The sequence below is a fragment of the Haliotis rufescens genome, unplaced genomic scaffold (assembly GCF_023055435.1).
Source record: "Haliotis rufescens isolate VD_foot unplaced genomic scaffold, xgHalRufe1.0.p SCAF_16, whole genome shotgun sequence".
NCBI classification, from domain to species: Eukaryota; Metazoa; Mollusca; class Gastropoda; order Lepetellida; family Haliotidae; genus Haliotis; species Haliotis rufescens.
Genome location: NW_025963846.1, coordinates 29,847,831 through 29,871,040, shown reverse-complemented (window position 1 = coordinate 29,871,040; position 23,210 = coordinate 29,847,831). Strand labels below are relative to the sequence as shown.

The 23,210-nt window shown below is 44.6% G+C and overlaps 1 protein-coding gene and 1 long non-coding RNA gene across 3 annotated transcripts in view; both read left to right on the top strand.

Annotated features, from left to right (window-relative positions):
* The window catches only part of LOC124122333, a 156,196-nt gene that overhangs the window by 102,456 nt on the left and 30,530 nt on the right, over nt 1–23,210 (top strand). Inside the window, exons 17-21 of the mRNA XM_048397104.1 lie at nt 20,330–20,483; nt 20,782–21,003; nt 21,386–21,542; nt 21,832–22,115; nt 22,489–22,686. Coding sequence (XP_048253061.1) covers nt 20,330–20,483; nt 20,782–21,003; nt 21,386–21,542; nt 21,832–22,115; nt 22,489–22,686 — 1,015 coding nt within the window. The remainder of the gene's footprint in view (nt 1–20,329; nt 20,484–20,781; nt 21,004–21,385; nt 21,543–21,831; nt 22,116–22,488; nt 22,687–23,210) is intronic.
* Nucleotides 3,345–12,037, top strand: LOC125381032. 2 transcript variants are annotated; one of them, XR_007221650.1, is made up of 4 exons: nt 3,345–4,277; nt 4,447–4,663; nt 5,148–5,236; nt 11,924–12,037. It is a non-coding gene; the product is annotated as an uncharacterized LOC125381032 (long non-coding RNA). The 2 variants fall into 2 exon arrangements; XR_007221649.1 differs by having other exon boundaries at nt 3,345–4,663.

Sequence of the window (23,210 nt, the reverse complement as noted above, 5' to 3'; positions counted from 1 at the left end):
GTTTTGTTCACTTTGATGGGCGAGGATATTCGTGAACGAACTTGAAGTATCTGAGCAATTTGCATGGACTATGGAAACCCTGCAGTGCCAGAATCAATATGAAATGGGTTATGGTTTTTTTACACGAGAAAAACTGCTTATGACAGCATTGCCATGACCTGTTAAATGAACTTGGAAATCTTACCTAATTATGTGTTAACTCATATCAACAGACTCCTTTCATGTTGTGCAAGTATGTTAGAAGTCACAGTCACGTTTATCTTTGTTGCAGGATACATGTTATCACGAACGTCCAGTCACGCCGGAAGACATCTTATACGTCGTGCGGGTTCTTGTGGTTGAGTCGGTGCAGCAAATACAGGTAATAGCCAGTAGCCACACAGGTATTGATCAGATGTAATACATGTATTCACTGCTAAGCATATATTGTCATATATGTATTGACTAACTGCCATACAGGTAGTCAGCAACTGTTTTACAGGTATCGATCAACTGTCATACAGGTAATCACTAACCGTCATACAAGTAATTACCAACGGCCATACAGGTAAATCACTAACTCTCATATGAATAATCCCTTACTGTCATACAGGTAATTACTAATTGTCATACAGGTAATGACCAACTGTCATACAGATAATCACAAACCGTTATGCAGGTAAATCACTAACTGCCATACAGATGTTCACTTACTGTCATACATGTAATCATTAATTATCACGCAGGTAATCACAATCTACCATAGATACCAGCACTGTCATACAGGCCAACACTAACTACAATGCAGGTAATCACTAACTATCAGATTAACATTAACAACAACAGATAATGGATAGCAAGAAGCACACAGATAACTGGATGAAGCCAGATGTAAACTCAAATAACAGACAGGCAATAAAGTCAGATGTACCGTGAGGATTAAAATGGTATTTATGGTTGTCAGCTTCTTTATTCCGAGGAACGCTACATTTCGGAGTGTGAACACTACAAGTGAGCAGTAATGGTCAACTGTCATACAGATAATCACTAGCTGCTATACATGTAATATCCAATTGCCATACAGATAATTACCAACTGTCATACAGATAATCACCAACTGTCGTACATATAATCACCAACTGTCATACAGATGATCACCAACTGTCATACAGGTAATAACTAATTGTCATACAGGTAATGACCAACTGTCATACAGATAATCACCAACCGTTATGCAGGTAAATCACTAACTGCCATACAGATGTCCACTCACTGTCATACATGTAATCACTTATTGTCATGTAGGTAATCACAATCTACCATGTATACCAACACTGGCATACAGGCTGTGTCACTACACTAATGATGATCACTAACTATCAAAGAGATAATCACTAACTGTCAAAGAGATAATGACCAGCTGTCATACAGATAATCACTATAACTGCCTTACATATATTTATATACTGCCAGACAAATGATCACTAAGTGTCATGCAGGTAATGACAAACTGCATGCGGATAATTACTAGCTGATATACAGGTTATATCCAATGGCCATACAGATAATCACCAACTGTCATACAGATAATCACCAACTGTCATACAGATAATCACCAACTGTCGTATATATGTTGTGGTAAGCAACAGATTAACATTAACAACAACTAGTAATGGATAACAAGAAGCACACAGGTAATTTGATGAAGCCAGACGTACAGTCAAATAACAGACAGGTAATAAAGACAGATGTGCAGTGAGGATTAAAATGTTGTAACAGGCTCAGAGAGAGTAGTGATGGCTGTCAGCTTCTTTATTCCGCGGAACGCTACATTTCGGAGTATGAAAACTACAAGTGGGCATAAGCATCAGTAGATTCCAGCCGGCTCTGAACCGTGACCAGGGAGCGTATCTGCCTTGTGCTTGACTTATTGATTAATTCAGCTCTGCCACGATCTATCTGTCGCATTATGCCCCTATGAAGACTAATTAATCCTGCTGGCTTCTATTTGTCCCGGGATAATTCATCTCTGCCTTCCAATCTATCCATTGCTCATTACCAAGCAGTGCTAATTTAGTTCCTGGCTTTTATCTGTCCATTGCTCATTTACCAAGCAGCGCTAATTTATCTCCTGGCTTTTATCTGTCCATTGCTAAAGACCAATTTGCCACTATTCAACTGTTGACTTGTAACGTTTCCACCATTATTATCTATTTATTTGTGTGTTTTTCACATGTACATATATATGCTCTCCGCATCATAGCATTCAATCACCAGGTGAAGGAATAAGCATGTACTCCGAAACGTGAGTTCCTCATAATAAAGAAGTTGACATCCATAAAGTCTCTCTCGCGTGTGTCTCCTCTAAATGCCATTCAAAGACTTGTAACAAGTCGATTGGTTACAAATTAGAAAGAGTATATTACTTGATTAGATCTTCATAGGTTGTACATACGTGGGATCTATCTCTCCAACAGGACAGTGTACTACAAGGTGCATGTGTGCAAATCTGGATACAGATCTACCGATAACCATGGCTGTCCGCACGGTAAATCTACCTTTACGAAAAAATTGTATACTTTTAAACACAAATTTATTTAAGTGACTAATCATGATCAGTACATTGATATGAACATGTAAGCCGAAAGAGGCTCTGTCATTGATAGACATGTACTTTATTGACTTCATCAACACATCCGTAGCCATCTGCGACAACGTCATTAACCCCACCGGCGCCTGCAACATCAACTACAGAACGTCCCACATCATCTACAGCAACGGCATAGCCCAACACAGTAGCGGGGGCACCTGCAGCCTCCCCGAGATATGCACAAACTGCAAGATGGGCTTCTATGCCAGCCCAAACAGATGCCGGAGTAAGTGGTTAACTGTGACCTTATCTAATATGCACACGTATTCCTCAGTGACCGAGTGCTCACAGATCCACATACAGTCAACTTAAATAACCATGATATTGGGATGATCTGTAGAAATACATTTTGTTTCATTTTCCTGAAGAGAGGCTTGGCAAATTGGCATCTCTGACTGGTTCATGCAAATAAATCATTAATAGGGTGCTGACATGTTTCAATAATCATGATACATATATCACAACTTGGTATCTTAATTACGTTGACATTACTTCTGGTCACTTGGTTACGTGCAGTTCTCAGGTCGGTAGTGTCTTAATGCCCTGTTTTCTATGGACAGTGTGCTCGCCAATCACCAACTGTGACCTGGAGCAATGTACGACGCCCTCTGACCAGGTGTGTTCCCGGTGTGAAGGGGTGTACAGGGAGCTGCCTGGGGAACGAGCGTACGCCGTCACCACAGACAAGAAATCCTGTATCCGTAAGTATCGGGAATTGTGGACACCCACTCATCATCTTTAATATACTTGTTATTTAATACAATGTTGCATACCTCCATTTGGACGAGGTACTACAAATGCCTTCTTTGCTCAAAGGATTTCCATAATTGATGACAATAACAACCTATTCAGAAATCAAATGTAGAAATTATTGTAACAGTTGTTCATATGAATGAGTTTGAATATATGCATGTTTTGACTTGTGACAACATTCAATGTTTCAAACAGACTGGTTTTATAGGTTTTTATTAAGTGTGTTTGAAGATTTGTTGTCTCTGTTTTAGAAACCACTGGTAAGAACAAGACTTTACTCTGTGTCGTTGAAAGACATTTAACAACTTGCGCTGGTGGATGGGGGTATAAACAGTAATAGGCCAAAGTATCGAACAGAGTGTATAGTACTTGATATTGCCTTGAAACATTTGGTTAAATCAAAAACAGTTCCGTGCATGTATTAACAACTTTGAGCTGAAGACAGTTCTCCAGTTCTCTTTTGTACTACCTTCCAAAGCCCTAGCATTCCGTACAACGAGAAATGTACATCTCATCAAATGTATCTCACCAGCAAAATTTAATTTGTTGATAATCAGAACAGAAAAGTGTAAAGAGAAGCTTGAAAGCCAAACAAAAGTGTTACTTAACGTCACATAATATGTTAAGTCATGAATAAAAGGAAAAATGAGCATTTTCAAAGAACAGAAACAACATTATTCGCCAGCGACTACTAGGACTGTAACTGGGTAAATCTGATAACTGTCAGGAATGAGATAGTCAGATCAAAACGTACGTGTCTCAGTAATGTTATACCCATGTCACAACTAGATGATCAATAGTGTAAGCCAATATCTGGTGTAGCCTCCTCATCCACGGATCACATCCACAAGATGCCTCCTCATGCTCAAAATCAGAAGCCTGATCCCCAACTGAGGTATGTGTTGCCATTCCTGATGCAATGTAGGGCATCGTTGTCCACAGAGATAGGACGAGTTGCAAGTACATGGTTATCAAAATAAGGCATAATAAAACCGTTCAATATGGTATCTTGGTACCTTTCTCCATTTAGAACCCCCTAAACTGTCACAAAATCAAATTTACAGTCAAAGAAGCAGCATCCCCATACCATCCCTGATCCGCCACCTGAGGCCACTGTTTCCTGGATGTTTTGCTGATGATAAGATGTTCCTCTTTGCCTCCATACAAGTCCTACCACCAGCGTAGACCTTCTCTCGGAAGACCAATGAATCCCCCTCAATGACCTCAAGATCCAGTGTGCTCGAGTCTGACACCAGGCTACAGAGCCCAGCATATAATGGGGTGAGAGCAGGGGACGTCTTACTGGTGTTGTGGCCCTTAATCCTGCTGCATTCAGTCGACTCCTGATGGTGCTTAGGGATGCTCTGTTGTTGGTATGTCAGTGATGATGAAGAACAGTGCAAGTTTTGCCTGGCCTACAAGGACCGTGTCCTCTCTGTCACTGGTCTTCGTGGACGTCCTGATCTCGGCATGTCCCTCACATGTCCAGTCAAAGTGTGTTTTCTGATCAGTCTACAGATTACAGCATGATTAATGTTTGACACAGCAACAATATCCCGACATGTCATGCCAGTTCGGTGCATGCCAATGATTTGCCATCTTTGATTGTCTCGGATAAAATGCTTAGACATTTCAGTTACAATCGTAATAAAGACAGACGTTTAAATTAGTAGAACTTTCAGTCAACATTAATAACAGTTAGGAATAATAGTAACAGCATGAACTTTCCGTCACCAAACATGAATTCTCTTTTTTAATCCCTCAGCTGTGCATACGGTTCGCATAAACGCACCCACAAGGTGGGGCAGTTAAGGTGTTTACCATTCTACAAGCAGATGATGTGACAACACACAGGTAACAATTTGAAAATCTCTACCATGAATATAAACTCGCAATTACACTTCCAATTTGGTGATGCAATACTTTTGATGAGGTGAATATTTTTGGAGGGCTCAGCAAATGTACCACCAAAGATGGTCCCTATCTCAGAGATTAACCATAATCCTTAAAACAATGCAGGAAAACAACTATACATTCAAAATTAATATAGTATTAGAGAGAGGAACTGTTGATGAAGGGGATTCACAAAAGTCAAAGTTTAAGTGTGAATCTGTTCGATTCTCTAAGAAGTTTTGATCTCCAACTTCATACCACACTAATCCACTTGTCTCAAATACTTTTTGTGTACATGCAGAAAGTCCTCCCTCGATTGTATTAATAATTATGGTTTATCCTGGAGACATGGATTTCGTGGTACATTGGCTTGGCCAATAACCAAATGCTCACGGAATAGGCGTTATCGTCGGGCTCTTACGTTTCCTATGATTACAAAAGTGTTTTGTTACCTTTATCAAACATTTAATGATCGTGTATTTGAGCCATTCTGATTGCTATTGGACATGTAGGTAAAAAGTAATCTTGGGTCAGGGACACGAAATTCGAAAAATGAGCCCTCTCACTCACTTTAGCCATACCTACTTTTCTCGTCATGTCAGAATAATAAGTAATGCAAATTTAAAGAAGAAGAAAGGCCAATTGCCAGCCAATCGAATATGCCTGATTTTTTTTTAAACCAACATTTCAAAAGGTTTTCATAACCTTTAAATGTTTTAACTTATCCTGCATTACTATGTATTGCATTTACTGCTGTCTTTGACAGAGAGACAACTGTGTGAGATCCAGCTGCTGAAGAAAGTTGTTTCCATCTGTCCAGGAAGCAGCGCCCCCTCCAACACAGTCGGCACGTGACCCGGAAGACATGACGTCATGTCAAAACACATAACTGCTTTGTCAGCCACACGGAACGGACGTATACTGTATCTCTCGTGGAAATATTCAAGCTTTATCTGATCCTGACTTTCTGTTGTTTACTACGACAAAAGTCTGCTGTGTTGTTTATTGTATTTGGTTTGTTACCTTTGACTTCATTCTATTGTTAAATGGTAACGTTTCTCGCTCGTGTTGTGGCTCTCGTCACGGTATTTCCGAGCGTATTGTTGTTTCCCGCCATTTTGGTTTATCCGCCATTTTTTCCTGCCCTTTTGCGATTCACTACGCGTCCACGTATTTTCGTGTTTTGTGTTTTGAATTCGCTCTGTGGTTGGAGTTTTACATTAAATTTTATGTTTGTATTTGGCGTGTTTGAAGCGTAATTGTTTGCTCTTATAAACTTTGTAACAGAATAAGTTATCTTGAGTTGCATTATGTTTCAGTTGTGTGTTTACACATTGTTATGCTTTTGCTTCAATTCCAGAATGTCTCGCTTCACTAACTGCTGCGGGAATAAATCTGGACGGGACCCCCGCCCCTGCTGCCTTGACTGTACAACCCCGTGGACCCTCACAGAGCAGTGCAGATACTGTAGTCCCCTGTCGGCAGTTTTCTTCACCGACTACCTACGAGTGTCTCGGAAACGCTTCACTCAACGTGTGCGTCGGCACTCAATCATGCCATCCAACGTAGAGTCTGCCTCCCATGGCACGACATACGACCGTTCACGGTCTCCTACACCCCCCTTACCGTCGCTTGCTTCGACCTCATCGTCTGCAGCATCGCCCGTAAACGGGTTTCCTGTCACCTCTGCTATCTACGTCGATAACTCCGGCGCCTCTGATGACTCCGGCGCCACTACCTCCTGCGCCTCCGATGTATCGGGCGCCTCTACCTCCGGCGCCTCTGACTACTTCGGCGCCTTTGACTTGTGCGGCGCCACCTACGTATGGACATGCCCTCCCGTCATCGTTTATGGATCCATCTTGGATGCAAGCTTGGATGCAGTCATTGTTTGCGCAAGCTACTCCCGCCTCAGCGGCGCTGACGGTGCCTCCTGTGACGCCGGCGCCACTGACGGCCCCGACTACAGATACTTCGATTCCTGCGGCCCCCTCTACTTCGGGTGCTCATCGGTCTCGATTGTCGTACACCTCGTCGCCTCCGACTGCTTCTCGGCACTCGTCCAAGTAAGGTCGATCCCGTCGTCGTTCTCGTAGTCGCTCACCCGTACATAGTCGTCGACGTCATTCCTCCTCATCAGAAGGGTCATTTCGACCCGATTATGACCATCTATCTCCCGAGATTGATACACACTTTGGCGTATCACAGGTTGCTGATCGGCTAGCGGACCGTTTGACCTCCGTCGCTCCCTCCCCGGGCTCTGATGTCGAAAAAATCTACTAAACCGACTTCGCTTCCACCCGACCCAATGCTGACAGACCTTGTTACGGCGTTGGACGAGGACTTCGCTGAGTTGTCCCTCACGCCATCGTTCAAGGCTCCTCGTTTCCGGCGTGATGATTTCCCTGTCCACTCCTTCGATGTGGCCGACGGTCACACATCCTTGACGAGGACTTACATCGAATGTCCGGGTCTTCCCAGTCTGCCACCATACGTATGCCGGACTCCCGACTCGCTTTCGTGGAAATGGAACTGCGGCATTCTTTGAAGCCACAGTCTACACTTGACTCCTCTGCCTAGGGCCATTGACCAGGATCTAACAGGATCCTAACAGGATCGACCACCTACGCACTGTTATGACATTCCAACTTCGCAAGGTCGACCATTTGCGCAATCATCTGAGAGCCGCTCTTGCGGAGATCACTGCCACTCGACGGTTGGGTTACTTGACTTCCGCGGAATGGGATTCCGAATTCGAGCGTTCCTTACTATGACAAACTTGGTCGGGTCCTACCCTTTTTAATAGTGCCATCTTCGCTACACACGCCCGAGTCTCCAGCTTCGCGAGAGATGAAACGTCTCTCAGAGCCTTGGAGCATGTCACGCACCAATCAGCGTCGTGGCCAGACAGGGCGTGGTCGTGGTAAATTCCGTGGCACCTACCAGCCCCGAAGGGATCGTCGCCCCGTCGCCACCTCGAAGCATTGACCGGTGGGACCTCAACGACTGGGACCTCCTACCCCCAGCCGTTCCGGTCACGGACACACCTGTGGGTGGGAGACTAGGCCGGTTTTGGAGAAACTGGTCTATACTGGATGTCCCATTCGTCACAAACGACCTCCTTCAGGGGTACCAGCTCCCATTGGCTGCACTTCCTCCCCTGACGTCCCCTCCGACAACAGATGCTTATTCGCCACCAACTTCGGCCCCTTCACGACAGCATCGACTCCCTACTGCGGAAGGAGGCCATAGAGATTGTGCACGACCCGGCTCGAAACCCAGGATTTTACTCTCCGGTGTTTCTGGTTCCCAAGAAGGGAACTACCAGCTGGCGCATGATACACAACCTCTCCACTTTCAACTGGCGCTACCTTTGACATCCTCCCTACTTCCGAATGACGACGTTCCGACTGCTCAGGACTAGAATCACAGCAGGCGATTCCCTGATCAGTCGCGATATCCAGGACGCCTATCTTCATGTACCCGTCCACCCCAACGACCGGCGCTTCCTCAGGTTCATTTTCAATGGTACCCATTACCAGTGGGTGGTCCTACCATTTGGAATTTCCACGGCCCCGTGGCTTTTCACACGGATCACCAAGCCGGTCGCTGCCTAACTACACCTGAGGAACATCAACTTCATTTTACCCTGCGGCTCTTCAATCAGTTGGGATGGATCGTCAATCAGATGAAGTCGGAGCTGACCCCATCGTTCCGTCTGCAGTTCATCAGGGGCCTGTTTCTCACGGATCAGAACCTCCTTCAAGTCCCAAGGAACTGGTGGTTGAAAATCCTCGCTCACCTCTACCCTGCCCTCCAGCAGGCTCGAACTCTCCGCCAATGGCAGGTTCTCTTGGGCCTCCTCACATCGGCTCAAGACCTGACTGCCTGAGGTCGCCTCCAACTCCGTCCAATTCAACAGTTTCTCGCTCCCTTCATCCGGCAGCAGGATCCGGAGTCCCTCATCGTCCTCCTAGTTCACCTCCACCCCTTCCTCCGATGGTGGACGGTGGAATTGAACTTCTGCGGCGGCGTCTCCTTGACCGCGCTACCGCCCTCCCTCCACCTGTTCGTTGACGCATCCAAACAGGGTTGGGGGGCTCATCTGGGGACTCAAACAGTTGCAGGGCTGTGGTCCGGAGATCGAATCCACTGGCACAGCAACAACCTCGAACTCGAAGCTCTCATCCTGGCCGTCTCCCACTGGCAGAGCATGCTCTGTCACGCCCAGTTGACCATCTCCACAGACAACATCACCGTGGTGTGGTGTCTGAGGAATCAGGGTACTCTCCACTCTCAGTCCCTGCTCAACCAGACCTTCCGATTCTTCTACCTGGTGGATCGCTTAGACCTGCAATTCCTTGTTCAGCACATTCCTGCTTGCAAGACTGTTCTGGCAGATGCTCTGTCCAGGCCGGACAAGGTGGCTCCCACCGAATGGCGACTCCACCCAGAGATCTTCACCGTCCTTTGTCAAACAATCGATACTCCAAACATTGATCTGTTCGCCACGTCTCAGAAATGCCAGCTGCAGACTTACATCTCGCCGGTCCCGGATCCGGCCGCTGTAGCAGTCGACGCCTCCAGTGTTCCCTGGGAGGGATTAAGCGCGTACGCTTTTCCGCCTCCAGTTCTCCTTCCCAGGGTTCTTCAAAAGATCCAGGCCACTCGACACCTGACACTGATTTTGTCGCGCCTTGGCGGCCGGCCAGAAGTTGGTTTGTCGACCTCCAAAACATCGCCAGAGACAACCCTCTAGAACTGCCGGCGTGGTCCAACCTGCTGATCCACCCACACAGTCGGTTGCCACATTCAAGTCCCGCTCAGTTTCGTCTGCACACCTAGCACATCTGCAGAAAGCCCTAGGAGCCAAGGGCTATTCGACTAGAGCGGCCAAGGCTATTGCTTTAGCCCATCGTCCATTAACAAGGGGACTATACGATGATAAATGGTCCTCGTTCCAGGCATTCTGCTCTGACAAGCACCAGGATCCGATAACAGCGTCACCGCAGTTCCTGGATGAGTTTCTTCTGTACTTGCGCAGCACACGTTGATTAAAAGGCTCTCCCATCTTAACGTACTTGGTCGCCATCAACTCCGTTCTTGCCATCCTGGACGACCGGAGAATGACGAAAATTCCCGAACTTCAGGCATTGCTGCGCTCGTTTCGTCTTGAAGACCAGAAAGCCAAGTTCAGACCGCCTGCATGGGATCTGAATGTGGTCTTAAAGGCTCTTCGGGAGGCTCTCTTCGAACCACTCCACTCGTCTTCCTTTAACGACTTAACGAAGAAGATGATGTTTCTACTGGCCTTGGCTACTGCCGCCCGGGTAAGTGAGCTCCACGCCCTCGACGTCTCTCGTGTCCGGTTCAAACATCGGACTTATGGCGCAGTTCATCTTGGGCTGTGCTGGGACTTCATCGCAAAGAATCAACTCCCAGGACAGCCTGATAGATCCTTCACCATCCCTGCACTTTCGTCGATTGTGGGTGCCGACGACGACGCGGAGGAGCTTTTATTATGCCCTGTTAGGGCCCTGAAGGTTTTCCTCCGACGCTCTAAAGCCTGACGCAAGTCTAGGAAACGCCTTTACCTACTGGTCTCCCCTTCGTCGCAGTCGGAGGTCAGCCGGAATACTATCTCCCTGTGGCTCCGGGCGATCATCCTCCAAGCTTATAAAGTCGCCGGATTGGACCCCCCCCCCCCCCCAAGGCTAACAACCCACACGAGATTCGGGTGGTCGCGTCTACCATGGCTCTTCACAGTAACTGTTCCCTCAAATCGATCATAGAAGGCTGTTTTTGGCAGTCCGACACCGTTTTTGCCAGCCACTACCTTCGTGATGTAGCCTTGGAAGATGTCCACGGCGTTCATAGCTTTGGTCCCCTGGTGGTAGCTCAACAGGTAAAGCAACCCCCGACGCCACTGATTCGCCGTTACCCGGAGCGGGGCGCGTCAAACTCTCTGTTGTTTATCACCCAAGATTAGAGGGCTCTACACTGTCCGCATTCGCTCTTAGGTCAGTTCTAGTTTTGGCTTTCCCGCCTCATACTATTTCTGTCACCTATTTCGGGTTCCCTCTTTTGCATCGACTCTCGTTTCCTTCGACAGGAATGGTCGCTGGTGTCGCGGTCATCTCCGCTCCGCTACCTCCCCACGAAGTTTCCGATGTTATGTTAAAGCAGTTATGTGTTTTGACATGACGTCATGTCTTCCGGGTCACGTGCCGACTGTGTGGGAAGGGGCGCTGCTTCCTAGACAGATTGAAATAACTTTCTTCAGCAGCTGGATCTCACACAGTTCGTTTCTCTGTCAAAGACAGCAGTAAATGCAATACGGAGTAATGCAGGATAAGTATACAAATGTAAAAAATATTTAGATTTTACTAAATTTTAATACCTTGTCCTATTTCTTTTTTTTTCATAATAACCAGATAAACGTTTTAGCGTTTCTGCCTTAACTGACTGGAGCGGATACATTTTATGACAAAAAATAGTGAGGTTCCAGGGTAAAAGTTATTTGGTAGATTTAAATTTAATCAAATATATAATCTATTTCAGTTTACAGTTGTAATGGTGCCTGGAGTTATATAAAATGCGACCAAATTCGCCTGAATGACTGACACGAGTATGCTATGTGTTTTTCAGAAACATGTTCGTGGCGCAGTGACAGTACACGGTGCTACCCGGGAGAATGTGCAGAGGAATATGCAAGGAATTGTATCTGTACAACAGAGTTTAGCGGCACTCACTGCGAGAAAAGTAGGAACAAAATACACATACAAAACCAATGAACATTTTGGCACAAACGTTAATTATAAAGTATTACAAAAAAAATCCCAATCAATGGTTTTCTTGGTATCCTGAAAACATTAAATGTGTCAATGACGGCCTGCACACAGTGAGGTGAACGGTTCCCACTCAACCATATCTCTGTCCTTGCTGCCAGGGTCAGAGTAGGACGCCAGTACCTCATTCTTGTCCCAGAGAAGATCAGGGTTCAATTGGGTGACTTGGCTGATTGCAGGGACTTGTATCCCAGTGGCGTGAATAGTTGATGATGTTACTCATTCACGGGTTTGCCGGTCCAGACTGGAACATGTCCAGGCCGTTGATATATTTATTTCTGCCTGCAGTGTGAACAACATTCACTTATCTACTCTTATCTGTACATATGCCTTGGATTTGCTGCAGAATGTGATCCGGTTCAGTATTGTTTTGTTTCTGAAATTACGTCACTACCTTCATGGCTCCTATCTGTAGCTCAGCACAGACTTGCTGTTGCTTACGAGAGGCTTTGGGGGGCTTGTGTTATTCATAAAGGGTTTAAAATAAAAATATGGTTGCGAATGGGTGTAGAGAAACGTCAGAGAATAACCAGTTTCGGTTATCCGTGGATATAGATTCCTTGGGGCAATTTTCCAACTGTGTCTTCCCGTTATCGGGAAACTGATGATTCTGGCGGTTACTGACCATGTCATCTGACACATCCGCCTTCCACCTGACATATTTGTAACGGTTCGTTACAATCTGACAGTTGCAGTTTTTCTTGGAACTTGCCTTGATTGACAGGTCCTATCAACTTTATTTGATGCTCATCATTCATGGGCAACTGACGTTTTTATGCGAAAAATATGGATGCATGATACACTAGATCACCGAGGATGCATTCACTCACTCACCTTGTATTTCCAGTCGACACGTTCCCGTCTATTTTGTACAACACACTGAAGGTGACCGGCCCGGGCCTGGACAGGGTGGAAGCCCCAGACAACCCCAATGAAGGAGCTCCCCAAGACAAGTCCTGGACCAACATTAACGACACCAGAATGATCTACTACAAATTTGAGACCAAGTTCATCATGACTGCGACTCCACCACCCAGACAGGCCTATGTTGAGGGCTTTGCTGTTGGCATCATCAACGCCAAAGCAACATTTGAAGTTACAAGAAGTATGAACTCTGTGTTCTTTTAAAGTGTATTCATTCATGATCATTGATTAATGTTATGCCTGATGCCATTGCTATTTTGACTTTATCACATGATCACGTGTTTGTTCAGATGAGCAGTTGACTTGCCTTTGCATGTGTTTTCTACTGGTGTCACGAATGTGACCGGATACGCTCACCTTGTCTCACGCCCCGGATATCATCATCATTTGAAAGTGATTCAAAAACACATTCTAATGTTACAGACGGAATTGCACAATTGACTCTTATGCTTCTTATGGTTATTTAAAGGGTTTTGTGGCTTCCATTGATATCATAAGTTATCCATTGTTAGTTGCTATTTGCTAAATATGTTCACTTTGGTTTTATTCACCTTTGGTCCTTTCAAAAACTATGTTTTAAGTTGTAAGTATGTTCCAGACGACTATGTCATAAGGAGCACTGTACGACCTTGCAATGGCCCCAGTAAGACGGCACCTCATCAAACTAAGTTGACCTGTGAGGAGGACGTGACTGCGGATACCTTTCTCTCCCATCATGTGGAGAATGGAGATATGTGAGTCACATGGCATGAGCGGTCTTGAACAACCAATGTATTGTTACAATAATCAATCTAAACTTGTCGAATACCCATTGATTAAATTTGCAATGACAAATATATAGCAACCTACATATTATGCAAGTTAACTGAACTTCTTTGATTATCCGGGTTTTTTTCTCAGAATGGAATTTACATTTGAGGCAACTAATGGTGGCTACGTTAAAGTGAGGAACAAGGAGAGCGGCAATCTCGTGACTTACTTCTACGAAGGGAAGACACAAATCAATCGGTATATCCTCGGGTTTGACTTCATAGACCCACATCACTGCAGTGGAGAACTGGAGGAGAACTGCAAAGATGACATGATATCGCTGGCCAAGACCCCCACACAGGTCATTTTAGAACTTGTGAAGAACAATTATTATACTGAACAATGAGTCCAATTTCTGAATCAGTGTACATGTAAACCAAATAGGGAGACATGATAGATGATAGTTGCATTATTGTTATTATTCTAGTATTGTAAGACTGTAGAAACATATATATGTAGCTTGACAGTATAATAGATATCTATTGTAGGAATGACCTCATACAAACCTTCTGTGATGTCATGGACTATTGCTGAATAGTGTAGTTATTATCTAGTCTGTCTAGTGTGGCGCAACATGGTTATATATGTATTACTCTTGGTCTCCAGGCTAATGGACACATTGAATACAGGAGCAAAACCTGCACTTTGCTTGATGCTGCTTCACTGGCCATCAATCGGCCTGATTGTTACATGATGTTTACATGTCAGTGATGTCCATGTGTTGCTGAGTGTCATATACACATGTAATGTATCTGTCTGACTCCAGGCTCCGATCAGTGTCACGTGGCAGGGATGGAGGGACGACGTCCTGGTGTTCTCCTACTTGGTGTCGATATTTGAACTTTATGACAAACATCCCAACAGAAGTGACTCTCAGCTCGTGGAGAAATCACTAGCCTTTGAATCTGACAGATACAGAGGCGAGGTATGCTATTGTGACAGATAATATGTCTTCACTCGGTCACAGAGAGTGCGTCCCTTACAGGTGTCAGGACCATTGAGTCGCCGATTGGAAGCGCAGATTCGCAACGAATTTGATCCTAGGTCTCGACATCTCATCCGGGCTCGTAGGTTTATAGACACTTTTGCCCATCTGCTTTGCTCATTTAGCTGGCAAGCTGTGATATCTGGTCATGGTGGACTTTGCGTTATCATGCTACAAACATAACGGATGTTCTTACATGTCACCTTGCCAATCCAAATGTATGATCAACAAGTTCCCCCGGGGGGGAATTACACACATGCATGAAACAGTTAATATATCATGATCATTATGTGCGATTATTTTATTGTCAAGCCAATACATTTTTGTCATCTGATCTTTCACATCTAAATAATACATCATTCATCCTTGGTTTGCAGATATCTTCAAGCCAGTTTCATCTGTCACACCCTGGGGTATATGCGCTTGTTTTAACCGCCTACGACAAGGCCGAAAACAGCAAGAGTGCTCGGCGAATATTCATCTATGATGGGGTGTCAAAAGTGAGCGTGGTCCATGACACAAGGCTGCTAGTGACGTCATCGGCTTATAGAACAACCCATCGCTGGCAGTGGAATACGAAGGACGTGTCTGTCGACTGGGAGAAGAGGTAAGGAAGTGTGCATCAACCAACTCGTGTCATCTGCATCACGTCGTGTCTCTCCAGGCATGTGACTGTTCAAAATTGGTGCCCGTTCACCAAACCACGAAGGGGTACCCAGTCGGATAAGAAACGCCTGACAGGCAACTTTGGTTGAATACTCCCCAGGTCGTTGAGGACGTAATTAAAGTGATCCATTGACAGGGACATAATCGCTACTAGAATATTTTACAACATGGAGTGAGTAAATTGGGTTTTACTCCGCCATCAACATTCCAACAATATCACGGCGGAGGACAAAAAAAATAAGCGCAATACATTGTACCCATGTGGAGAATCGAACCCAGGCCTTTTGCGTGGCCAGCAAACGCTTTAACAACTTCCCCCTACCACGTCGAAACAGCGAAAAATAATTTAACTTAACTGTCAAATGCTCAAACAAAATGTAAATGTATTTGTATATTTGTATTTCAAGTGCATAACAATATAACATCCCTATACACTGTACAGGTACATCAACATCCTCCATTACAACAACGGGTGGCTGAAGCAAGCAGCCTCCTTGCATGACGTTACCCCGGACTACGACGACAACAACCACTCCAGGGGAATAGACGGCATTGATCACGTTCAGGGTGAGGAAGTGCTTGTGTTCATTATGCTTCATTTCCCCAATACCTGCCTGTTATGGATGAACATGGAGTCGAATTATCACAATTCCCTCATGGTTGGTAGGTTGTATAGTGACGGCTTCGTGAAAGAGGATACCTGTGCCGTCAGGGGACCATCAGTGATTGATATCATGAGCAGTAACAAATGCCATCTGGCAGACAATCAGTGGTTGGTTGACAATCAGCAGAATGTTGTATTCACTGTATGCGGTCAGCAAGTTAACACACATTGCAACCAGACCCCAGTTATTCCCTACCCAAGTTTCGTCCATGTTGTAAAACATCTATGGATGTATTGAATCAAATTAGATTCTTTTTAACCATTTCATCAAATGTTTCCATTAAATACAACATTACATTTGTGATAAGAGGAAGCTCCTTCTATTCCGTTCCCGCTCCAGGATCTTGGCTCATGTGTTGTTTTTTTTGTTGTTTTTTTCCTTGTTATGCATTTACCACTAGTCTTTAATATCTGTTTATTAAGCTCAATGTAATGAGGGAAGAGTTTTGTTTTTGTTTTTTTGTTTTTTGGTGTTGAGATAAAACATTTTTTTATTGAATCTTTATTCACATTTCAAATAAAATACAATGTGTAGCAGTTCATCAATTATACATTATTCAAAAAACCATCCCTTTACATCAAACTTTCAAAAACCTTTTGCAAATATAGACAATCATAAAATATCATATCGTACTAGTATTCTTTGCCAGGAATGTAATGATTAGGTTTTCCAAAAAAATGTTCCTCCCACATTTATATAACATAGGCATAGTGGAATACCGCACCGCCTTCCTGATTGACCACAGTGGCGGCAGCAGCATCCTCTCTCCCCCTCCTGACGCCGACTTCCAGAGCCAGGGTCTGACTCAGCACCAGACAGTCACACCGGTCCTCGTGGATGGAGACACCGTCAGGTTCTGGGTCAGGGCGTACGACATCAGGCGCGAACTCCTTGAGGAGAGCGTGACAGTCCACGTGGACACATCGCCTCCAGTCATAGAGAACCTGTGGCTCACCAGGGGAGACAGACTCAACATCAGTGTTCATAGAGTAGAAGAATTCAATGAAATGACGTAAGTTTCCCTTTCTACATGTTAAGTAAGTAAACAGTACCTTCAACGCAAAACAATGGCAACGGGTGGCCAAATTTGTCTCATCCGCCGCAATTTACGGCTCAAAGTTGCGTCCCTCCTGCTTTCGTGAAACTTATGATCATGGGTTCAAATCCAACTTTTCATTAATTATGTTTCTCGGTTTGTCAGTACCATACCCGTGCTCGTAGGGTTCACATCACTCCGTGAAGCTGACACGCCGAGAAAATAACTAAAATACTATTCAAAGGCGCGTTAAAGCAAACTCACTCACTCGTTCAACAAAGTACCATGTCTTGCATTTAAGATTTGAGTGGCTGGCGTTTGATGACCATAGTGGTCTAGAGACTGTGTCGTGGAGACTCTACGACAACATCACCGGCTCAGACATCTACCACGGAGAAGAACATCTATCAGCTCAAGGAGACACGCAAGTACATACCTTCCTCTGTTATTGGTTGCTTTGTTCTGTTAATATAAATGTTTTCTTCGTCTCAGGGCACAACTACCTAAGTATTTATTCAGTTGTGTTTAATTACCCCCAGACACTGGCCAACTGCACAGCGAGGTACGGCGACTATGCACGGGGCGCCAACTGCTACTGTACGCCAGGGACAGGGTGTTACCACAGACACTTCCAGATCAAACCACGCATAATCTCATCTAATCTCAGTCATGGTGGCGTGTTCCACGACATGCACAAGGGCGTTCACGACTCCGACTACTTCATAGAGATCACAGTAATGAACCACGCCAAACTAAACACGTCGCTTGCAATCAAGGTGAGAATAATTCGTTTCTGTCCACATAATTTTTAAAGCATGACTGTGACTGAATGAACTAGTGTTCGACAGTGTTCAAGTATTCATCTATCTAGATTCTTAATGTAACAATGATACTATTGAACATGCATGTAACGTTAATTAAACTCACATTACATATTCCATGATGTTACTGCCTCTCTAGATGACACATTCCATGATGTTACTGCCCCTCTAGGTGACACATTCCATGATGTTACTGCCTCTCTAGGTGACGCATTCCATGATGTTACTGCCCCTCTAGGTGACACATTCTAAAATGTTACTGCCCCTCTAGGTGACACATTCTAAAATGTTACTGCCCCTCTAGGTGACACATTATTTGATGTTACTGCCCCTCTAAGTGACAAATTCTTTGATGTTACTGCTCCTCTAGGTGACACATTCTATGATGTTACTGCCCCTCTAGGTGACACATTCTTTGATGTTACTGCCCCTCTAGGTGACACATTCTATGATAGTACTGCCCCTCTAGATGACAAATTCTATGATGTTACTGACCCTCTAGGTGACACATTCTATGATGTTACTGCTCCTCTAGATGACACATTCTATGATGTTACTGCCTCTCTAGATGACACATTCTATGATGTTACTGCCCCTCTAGGTGACACATTCCATGATGTTACTGCCCCTCTAGATGACACATTCTTTGATGTTACTGCCCCTCTAGGTGACACATTCTTTGATTTTACTGCCCCTCTAGGTGACACATTCTATGATGTTACTGCCCCTCTAGATGACACATTCTATGATGTTACTGACCCTCTAGGTGACACATTCTATGATGTTACTGCTCCTCTAGATGACACATTCTATGATGTTACTGCCTCTCTAGATGACACATTCTATGATGTTACTGCCCCTCTAGGTGACACATTCCATGATGTTACTGCCCCTCTAGATGACACATTCTTTGATGTTACTTCCCCTCTAGGTGACACATTCTATGATGTTACTGCCCCTCTAAACGACACATTCTTTGATGTTATTGCCCCTCTACGTGACACATTCTATGATGTTGCTGCCCCTCTAGGTGACACATCCTACGCTGTTACTGCCCCTCTAGATGACACATTCTACGATGTTACTGCGCCTCTAGGTGACACATTCTATCATGTTACTGCCCCACTAGGTGACATATTCTATCATGTTACTGTCCCTCTAGGTGACAGTAGATGCAAGTGCACCGCACCCTGGAGTTGTCCATGATGGTCAGCCTGGACACCCGGAAGTGGACTACCAGGACAGCGTACAGCTCCACGCCCACTGGGACGGCTTTTTTGATCGGGAGAGTGGGGTCAAGTTCTACCAGTATCAGTTCTCGGACAAGTGTCTACAAAAGGAGCATTTCGGTTTGGATACGAGTACATTAAATGTACGCCTTCCCTCACATCGAGGTTTATCAAGTTTTCTTCCAGGGCGCATATTTACTCGTTGACAATCACTTAAATGCGTACTCAAACCATCACAATTACAGGTGGAGGAAACCTACTCGACACATGCAGCATGGTCGGCACCATCCCAAGGGACGTATCACGTGACAGTGGTGGCCTACAACCGGGCCCTGGAGGCATCTGACCCTGTGTGTTCTGACGGAGTGACCCTTGATGACACACCACCAGCAGTGGGACAGATTGCTGTAGCCGCGTCTAGCATTGCCCCGGGTCTGGTCACCACCTCATCAGGCACTGTCTGGTTCATAGACACTCACCGCAGGAGAAGCAGAATTACTGAACCAGATATCCAATGCAGGTACGAACCATCGGGATATTGAGATGTGTTTAAGTTATAACAATACAACTCTTGTTGCCTGTACGTTATGAAAAAGAACTTTAAAGATAATGTTTGACGTCTTTGTTTACGAGGTTTCCTATACGTCTAAGTGCACAAACGTCACGGAACGGTGCATAGACATAATGGATATCCCTCTGGTATTATATGATGGGTCCCAACATGTTTTTAGTTAGATCTCACGTTGCACAATCTTAACATGCAGTATAATGCTCTGACTGTGTGGACAATGTGCTGTCCTTTATGTCGTTTATCGGAGTTTATCGGAGTTCGCCTTATTGATATTCAAACCTTTATTAAGCTCGATGGTTGTTTGAAGTATGGCTGTGTCTATTTTGTATGAGAAAATGGATCGCTCCAGTTATCACGGCACCGACCGTAATGGATTTATCTATAAATATTCCTTTGTCACCAATTTTTAAATTCATCTTTAATGGTGTTTTTTTACCCTTAAGCTCCTAAAGCTGTAGGTCCCACTCCTTGTCATGGTATACTCTGATGAATCTTTCAGATCCAAAGGAACAGCAATCGACGCAGCAGAGTTAGAGAAGTTCCCCATTCACGTGATGAGGAATGGAACGATGTTGAAACGAAATGCAACATTTTGCATAGAGTCTGAAGCGTTGTCAAGTTTCCACCAGATATACATTTCGAAACACCACCACGTACGAGAAATATTCATAGTAGCTTACATACTACATGATTATGTCCACACCTCGTGTTTAATGCTGAAGTGTTTCATTGTGTATGTAGTGAGTCTCATGGGTCATGGCTATGCAGTTTTCACCTCGGCTACACCCTATTCCTTCCCTTGATAACAGTGGGAAAATACATCGTTAATAAATCGACAAGTTTTTAAAAATGCAGTTTAAAGATCATCATAACTCGGTAGATTAAGACTCATGTATAAAAAGATCAAGTCTCTTCGTACGGCTTCTGTTAATGATATATTGCTCTTGCCAGCTGTTTGTAAACTGGACCGGAACTGACGCGGAGAGCGGTATCTATGATTACGAGGTGGGGCTGATGTCAGATCCTTCTGGTGAAGCAGCTCCAGACATTCTGCCGTACACGTCCACTCATAATCATCCCCAGTATCAAGGCTACCACCCTTCTCTCAGTGAGGGGCACCAGTTCTACATAGCCATCAAGGCCATCAACAAAGCTGGGCTTACAACCATTCGGGTAAAGTGATACTCACAATGTTACCTCCTGATTCTTCGTGGATGAGTGAACTGTATCATTCAATAGCAGTCAGTGTCGAGTCTAGACGAGGAAAACCAGTGACTGATAGAATGAAAAACTGCGCATACCATCGTGGTTCTGTGATAATCAATCAGCCAGACTCCCGATCCTGACCATTTTGACAAACAACCTTTTTTCAATCGGAAATACCATGGGATTCCTATGTGTATATTTATATTCTGAGACTCTGAGTTATCTGGCCCTCAATCTGTTTGAGTACATGTGATGATACATAACCTATTGAGCTACATGGCCAGTTTTCCTCAACCTCCATGAACAACGCCCCTCATGTCGCCGCCATGTTTACTCCTTGTTTCCTCAGTTCCTGGGGCGTCTCCTCGTGCACACCCAGAAGCCTGTCTTTAACGGTGGAGTCACTGCTGCCCTGACTCCCAGTCTGAGTCATCTCCTAGTGACGTGGAACAACTCACATGTCACGGACCCTGATGCTGCTCACATCAAGTATGAAGCTGCCGTCGGTAAGAAGTGGCGGTCTTGTCTTCATTTTAATTAATCTCATAAATGCTTCGAATAGTCTTAAATATATTTATTACCTATCTGACCCCTGAGGGTCATGTTTGTGTATCTTATCTTTGTTTTTTACTTTGTTGTTTAACGTCACACTCATCACCAACCAAATTATATGTTTGAACCAGAGCCTGACCACCATATTCATTCGCCGCCTCTTACTACCAGCTTTGGTATACTGGAAGTAAATTCTTACCTGGAAGTCCCACGTATACATTTGACCTACTCTACTGTGTACAGGTACCTCGCCGTATGGGACTGAGATCATGCCCTTCATTGCCCTGCAGTCAGGAGCAGGGTGCACAGTGACGTCTCCGCCCACGTGTACAGCAGTAGCTCTCCGGGACCTCCACTGGGACCTCCATCACAGCCACGCCTACTATGTGTCAGTCAGGGTCACCAACACAGTAGGGCTGTCCACAGTGGCGGTAGCAGAACCCTACGTCCATGACGTCACGCTGCCCTCACCTGGTGTCGTCATGGATGTTTGCCCCGAAAATGAAGAAGAATTATTTCAGATAACGGTCAGTAAACGTAATTTCTTTACAGATAGTATTTCAAAGCAGAATACATGCGTTTAACGATTGATCACGATCTCACTGCTTCAGCGTAAATGATGAACTCATTTTACTTTGAGTGTAGGAAATTTAATTTGCATGAGTCGGAATCATACAATCGAGGCTGCTTGTGGCCGTGGAAAGCGTTTTGCTGCATTTCTTTGGCAAGTTCTCCGCCTTTAGCAATATTCCTTCAATATCACGACAGGAAACACCATTGTATTCATATGGGGAATCGTACCCGGACCTTCGAAGTGACGAGCGAAAGCTTTCACCATTGGGCTACCCAACCCCTCATTAATTTGCACCATGGCTGTGACAGTGTCCTTAAACATTGCAGGAACTGCGGGATTCCGACTACCAACTGTCTACACAAGGGCTGAAGGCGAGGTGGTATGGGTTTGATGACGACATGTTGAACGTGACCTACAGGGCGGGGATTGGCACCAGGCCCGGGGTAGTTGATGTGAGAGGCTATGAAGACACAGGGCACTTGCTACAGCATCAGTTCACGAATCTACTGCTGAACACGTCACAGGTGACATTTGCATAAGTACATAGACCTGCATTGTAGTTGAGAGTTTTACTTACTCATATATTTAAATAATGAATTTAGTCTGTAAAAGCAGTATAGACAGAACGGAACAACTTACATATATCAATCCAAAGTTGAAGCTGATCAATATTACAGTCACATGTTCCTTCAATGAAATCCATGGTTGACCAGTACATTCAGTGGTTGAAGAGCGAAGCAACTGTCTGCTTTTTCTGCTGCATACAACACTCAGACATATTGTTACGTGTCAATTTCCAAATTGAAACAAGATGTTCAGCCAGAAATCGGTAACAAAAACAACAAACAACTAACAAGTGGTATCAACAAATTCAATACAAAAATTAACTAGTTTTACAAATCCTTACAAATTACTGTGCAGCAATTACAATGGCAGTACACAATAAAATGGTAGCACAATATTCAATGGCAATGTATAATATGATGGCAGTGGTCAGTATCAAATACACAAAGACAGTGGTGATAGCAAAGGTGGGTGATAATAATAT